Raw genomic sequence first — 6557 nt, 5'->3', positions numbered from 1 at the left:
GTGTGCACACAACACTGTTCCTGCAAGTGCTGCTTCTATAGATTCGCATAAAACTCAAGCGGGGGAATCATCCTTTGGTATCCTCAGTTACTACGTGTAACTCCAAATGTAAAGCAAAGGGTTTACTCCTGAATAAACGAGGACCCTCCGTCCCCCTGACAGGACTGCGCTTCGCCGCCCCCAACATCATTCAGCCACTTTGAGGGAACACGAATGCTAGCGCATGCGCGCGAGAAACAGAGGCGCGCGTCAACCTGCGCGTGCGCAGCTCTCTCGCTCCCCCTCCCTCCCCTTCTGCCTTGCGCTCGTGCTCGCCCTTCCCCGCGCGCCCCCGAGAGGCAAAAACCCCGCCTCAGGCCCAAAGCCGCAGCCGTTTGGTTGGCCTCGCAGCTTCCCCCCCCTCCCTCCCTCGGCCTCTGATGATTGGCCCGGCGGGACGGCCCCTGTCACTCATCCCTCTCCCGGAGCTCTGAGAGGCCGCCTCGGCGGCAGGAGGCGGAGTCCAGAAAGGAGGCGGGCTCTTCCGGCTGCGCGCGGCTCGGCTTCTTCCTCGCCCGTTCCCTCACACACTCGCTCATCTCAACCACTGACTTCCGGTCTGCCCGGCTGGCTGGGTAGGGGGCGAGGAGGCGCACGCTCCCCCTCCCTACCCCCCCACCAGTGCAGACACCCCCCCCTTTATATATCTATACATATCCCCCCCTTATCTGTTCCAGGAAGGGGGTGGAAGCCAGATAGACACGACTACACGAGAGAATCCCCTCTCCCTTATCTGCCCCAAGCCCCGCCCCCTGGGGCTACAGCCCCGCCCTGGAAGCCCCCTACTCCTTGAGCCCCGCCCCTCCATGCCAGGAGGGCCCCCCAACATATCTCATTCAAGTATTCCCTTCTTCCCTTAATCTTCCTCGGTTTGTCAATCATGGCCCCCCCAAACTAGGAACTGAAGGGATCTCCCCCCCCCCCGGAAAGAGCAAGAGAGGGGAGATTTAAGTATCCCCCCTCCAAAAAAGGTGCTCCCCTTAAATACAGTGAGGTGTAGCTATAGGCACACATCTCTTAAGGAAGGGGAAAGGCAGGGAGCTTAAAGGGGGAGGAGGAATCCCCACCCTTGCTTTTTTCACCCTCCCACCCCACTAGATTTGCCCCCCACTCCCCATAGGCAGCGGCTGAGGAAGCTGCAGGGGGGTGAGTGTGGGGCTTCCCCATAGACCTCACCCCCCCTTCTGCCACTGGTGAAGCGAGTGTGGTGAGGGAGAAAGGGGGGGTGCTTCTCTCTCACCCCCCAGCCTACTATGGAGATGCAGAAAGGCAAAGGGGGAGCCGCAGCAGCAGCAGCTACAGCAGGTGGAGGAGGAGGAGGAGGAGGGAAATTGCTGATCTACACCAGCTTGGATGCCAAGGATGAGTTAGAGGAGGTAGGTCCGTGGTGGGAGGGGGCGGGAGGGGGGCAAGGGACGTGTTGCACCCCCCAAAAAGGCAAATGGCTCTCTTAACTGTGCCTGCTTGGCCTCCCAAGGACGATCTCTGTATGTGTGTTTTTCTCTGTGTGTAACTTTAGGCCGCAGAGTTTGCAGTATGGTCATTAAGCGATGCTTGTTGCTGGCCATCCAGAGGAACTGGTTGGCCACGGTGTGAGACAGGATGCTCGACTGGATAGACCGCTGGTCTGATCCCGCAGGGCCCTTCTGATGTTCCTGTGTGCTTCCATCATTGTGTCATTTGACAACTGGGGCTAGTCTGGGAGAAAAGCGGGAATCACAGGGCTGGAGTGACATTTTTGTTCGGTGAAGATGGCTATGAAGCCTGTGGATACACCACAGGTCTGTCTTGTGTAAAGATTGGCTTTATTTATTTATTCGTTCGTTCCGTTACAAAATGGTTACTCTGCTCTTCTGTCCTGGTAAGGGCTACCAGGGTGGCTAACAAAAACATACAAAATAGAATCTCATCTTAAAAACCATTAAAACCAACAGAAACACAGTAAAACAATTAAAACCGGAGCAAAAGTGTGTGTGCGTGTTAAGTGCTGCCAAGTTGCTTCCGAATCCTATGAACGAATGGCCTCCAAAACATCCTGCTTGTAAGAGCCTTGCTTAGGGCCGCGGCTTCCTTGATTGAATCGACGCATCTCCTGTTGGGTCTTCCTCTTTTCTTGCTGCCTTCCACTTTTCCTAGCATTATTGTCTTTTCCAGCGACTCTTTGTCTACTCATAATGTAACAAGGTATGATAGCTTCAGTTTAGTCATTTTTGCTTCTAGGGAGAATTCAGGTTTGATTTGATGTTGTTGTTCAGTCACACAGTTGAGTCCGACTCTTCGCGACCCCATGGACCAGATCTAGACAGGCCTTCCGGTCTTCCACCGTCCTCTGAAGTTTGCTCAATTTCATGTTTGTTGCATCTATGACATTGTCTAACCATCTCATCCTTTGCCGTCCCCGTAGAGATGTGAAGGCCTGGAAAAAAACTGGAAAAATTCGGGGGAGAAATGGGTTTTTTCCATTTTTTCCTGAAGCCTTTTTTGTTTTTTCCCAGAAAATTGGAAAAATTGAAAAAATAGAGTAACAGAATGACTTTAAATCTAGAAAAGACAAAAGGAGGTGGGGTGGCTCTGTATGTCAGAGAGGGTATAAAGTCCAGAAAGATTGAGAGGCTAAGAGAATTGGATTCGCTTCTGGAAGTTCTGTGGGTTGAAGTAGGGGGGCCAAAAGGAAACTTAACACTGGGAGTTTGTTATCGCCCACCAGATCAAAAGATAGAGGAGGATTATAAAATGATGAATGAATTAAAGATAGCAGCTAGACAAAAACACTGTGTCGTAATAGGTGATTTTAACTACCCACACATTGATTGGGTCAATATGTGTTCTAGTCGAGAGAAAGAGATTGAGTTTCTAGACACTCTAAATGACTGTGCTATGGAGCAGATGGTCATGGAACCTACCAGGGGAGAGGCGATCCTTGATTTGGTCCTAAGTAACACTCAAGACCTGGTGAGAGATGTAAAAGTGATTGCACCGCTTGGGAACAGTGATGACACTGTCTAACCATCTCATCCTTTGCCGTCCCCGTCTTCTTTGACCTTCAATCTTTCCCAGCATCAGGGTCTTCTCCAGTGAGTGCTCCCTTCTCATTTGGTGGCCAAAGTATTTGAGCTTCAGTTTCATTATCTGGCCTTCCAGGGAACAGTCAGGGTTGATTTCTTTGAGGATTGACTGATTTGTTCTTCTTGCAGTCCAAGGGACTCTCAAGAGTCTTCTCCAGCACCATAGTTCAAAAGAATCTATTCTTCGGCGCTCGGCCTTCCTTATAGTCCAGCTCTCGCAGCCATACATGACTACTGGGAATACCATTGCTTTGACCATGCGGACTTTTGTTGGCAGGGTGATGTCTCTACTTTTTATCATGCTGTTTAGGTTCGCCATCGCTTTCCTCCCAAGGAGCAGGCGTCTTTTAATTTCATGGCTGCAGTCACAGTCTGCGGTGATCTGGGATCCCAGGAACGTGAAGTCTGTCACTACTTCCACAGCTTCCCCTTCTATTTGCCAAGGAGTGATGGGGCCGGATGCCATGATCTTAGTTTTTTTGATGTTGAGCTTCAAGCCCACTTTTGCGCTCTCCTCTTTTACTCTGAGCAAGAGGCTCTTTAGATCCTTTTCACTTTCAGCCATTAGAGTGGTATCATCTGCATATCTGAGGTTGTTGATCTTTTCCCCAGCAATCTTAATTCCCGCTTGTGATTCATCCAGGCCAGCATTTCGCATGATGTACTCTGCATATATATTAAATAAGCAAGGTGACAGTATACATCCTTGTCGTACTCCTTTTCCTATGCTGAACCAATCAGTTGTTCCGTATCCGGTTCTAACTGTCGCTTCTTGGCCCTTATACAGGTTTCTCAAGAGACATGTGAGGTGGTCTGGTACTCCCATCTCTTTAAGGACCTGCCATAGTTTGTTGTGATCCACACAGTCAAAGGCTTTAGCATAGTCAATGAAGCAGAAGTAGATATTTTTCTGGTACTCTCTTGCTTTCTCCATAATCCAGCGAATGTTGGCAATATGATCTCTCGTTCCTCTACCTCTTCGAAACCCAGCTTGTACTTCTGGTAGTTCTCTATCCACGTACTGTTGAAGCCTAGCTTGTAGGATCTTGAGCATGACCTTGCTAGCGTGTGATATGAGTGCAATTGTGCGATAGTTTGAACATTCCTTGGCATTGCCCTTCTTTGGGATTGGAATGTATACTGATCTTTTCCAATCCTGTGGCCACTGTTGCGTTTTCCAAATTTGCTGGCAAATGGAGTGCAGCACTTTAACAGCATCATCTTCTAAGACTTTGAATAGCTCAGCTGGAATACCATCACCTCCACTAGCTTTGTTGTTAGCAATGCTTTCTAAGGCCCATTTAACTTCACATTCCAGGATGTCTGGCTCAAGGTCAGTGATTATACCGTCGTGTTTGTCAAGGACATTGAGGTCTTTCTTGTATAGTTCTTCTGTGTATTCTTGCCATCTTTTCCTAATCTCTTCTGCTTCTGTTAGGTCCCTACCGTTTTTGTCCTTTATCATGGCCAGCTTTGCATGGAACGCTCCCTTGATTTCTCCAATTTTCTTGAAGAGATCTCTAGTCCTTCCCATTCTATTGTTTTCTTCTATTACTTTGCACTGTTCATTCAGGAAGGCCTCCTTATCTCTCCTTGCTGTTCTCTGGAAATCTGCGTTCAGTTGGGTAAATCTTTCCTTTTCGCCTTTGCCTTTCGCTTTCCTTCTTTCCTCTGCTATTTGTAAAGCCTCATCAGAAAGCCACTTTGCTTTCTTGCATTTCTTTTTCTTTGGTATGGTGGTGATTGCTGCCTCCTGTACGATGTCACGAACCTCTGTCCATAGTTCTTCAGGCACTCTATCTATCAAATCCAGACCCTTGAATCTATTCTTCACCTCTACTGTATATTCATCAGGGATGCGATCTAGGTCAAACCTGAATGGCCTCGTGGTTTTCCCAATTTTCTTCAGTTTAAGTCTGAATTTTGCAATGAGTAGCTCATGATCTGAACCACAGTCAGCTCCAGGTCTTGTTTTTACTGACTGGATAGAGCTTCTCCATCTTTGACTGCAAATTATATAGTCAATCTGATTTCGGTGTTGCCCATCTGGTGATGTCCATGTGTAGAGTCGCCTCTTAGGTTGTTGGAAAAGGGTGTTCGCTATGACCAGTGTGTTCTCTTGACAAAACTCTGTTAACCTTTGCCCTGCTTCATTTTGCTTTCCAAGGCCAAACTTGTCTGTTATTCCGGTTACCTTTTGACTTCCTACTTTAGCATTCCAGTCCCCTATGATGATGAGGACATCATTTTTTGGTGTTAGTTCTAGGAGGTGTTGTAGGTCTTCATAGAACCGGTCCACTTCAGCCTCTTCTGCATCAGTGGTTGGGGCATAGACTTGGATTACTGTGATGTTGAATGGTTTGCCTTGGAATCGGACCAAAATCATTCTGTCATTTTTGAGACTGTATCCCAGTACTGACTTTTGCACTCTCTTGTTGACTATAAAGGCCACACCATTTTTTCTACGAGATTCCTGGCCACAGTAGTAGATATAATGGTCTTCTGAGTTAAATTCGCCCATTCCTGTCCACTTTAGTTCACTGATTCCTAAGATATCGATGTTCAGTCTTGCCATCTCATTTTTGACCACATCAAGCTTACCTTGATTCATAGATCTTACATTCCAGGTTCCTATGTAGTATTGTTCTTTGCAGCATCGGACTTTCCTTTCACCATCAGACACATCCACAACTGAGCGTCCTTTCGGCTTTGGCCCAGCCGCTTCACTCTTTCTGGGGCTACTTGTACTTGCCCTCTGCTCTTCCTCAGTAGCATATTGGACACCTTCCGACCTGAGGGGCTCGTCTTCCGGCGTCATATCTTTTAGCCTTTTGATACTGTCCATGGAGTTTTCTTGGCAAAAATACTGAAGTGGGTTGCCATTTCCTTCTCCAGGGGGATCACTCTTGGTTACTAGTTACTAGTCCACACCAAAAAAAAATTTTTACTAGGACACATCATGACACATACTGATGCTGGTCACTTAAGGGGAGGGGAACAACGCTTCTATTTTATAAATTCTTCTTCTGGCACTCTAAAGGTATTCTCATTTGGTACCAGCTTAGAAATGGCTACAGTCAAATCTGGCCAAGTTCATTCTGGGGTGGTAGAACAGTTAGACTCGAGTCCAGTAGCCAGTTTAATGTAGTGCTGAGGAGCACGAACTCTAATCTGGGAGAACCAGGTTTGATTCCCCACTCCTCCACATGCAGCTGCTGGGGTGACCTTGGGTCAGTCACAAGTTCTCTCAAAGCTGTCCTCTCAAGAGCAGTCCTCGAGAGAGCTCTCTCAGCCCCAGGGTATCTGTTGTGAGGAGGGGAAGGGAAAGGAGGTTGTAAGCCACTCTGAGACTCTGAGTGAAGGGCGGGGTATAAATCCAATCTCTTCTTCTCCTTCTAAGGTGCTACTAGACTCAAATCTAACTGGTTGTCCTTGGTTCAGATATACTTCCAG

The 6557-nt window shown here is 48.0% G+C and overlaps 1 protein-coding gene across 1 annotated transcript in view; it reads left to right on the top strand.

The window, feature by feature from the left end:
- The first annotated feature begins 1292 nt into the window (after nucleotides 1-1292).
- INTS3 (integrator complex subunit 3) overlaps nucleotides 1293-6557 on the top strand; it is a 200043-nt gene continuing 194778 nt past the window's right edge. Inside the window, exon 1 of the mRNA XM_015411750.1 lies at nucleotides 1293-1415. Coding sequence (XP_015267236.1) covers nucleotides 1293-1415 — 123 coding nt within the window. The remainder of the gene's footprint in view (nucleotides 1416-6557) is intronic.

This window comes from Gekko japonicus, unplaced genomic scaffold (assembly GCF_001447785.1).
Source record: "Gekko japonicus isolate JY-2015 unplaced genomic scaffold, Gekko_japonicus_V1.1 scaffold175, whole genome shotgun sequence".
Lineage (NCBI taxonomy): Eukaryota > Metazoa > Chordata > Lepidosauria > Squamata > Gekkonidae > Gekko > Gekko japonicus.
The sequence above is the reverse complement of the archived record's forward strand: the minus strand, read 5'-3'. Positions and strand labels throughout refer to the sequence as shown.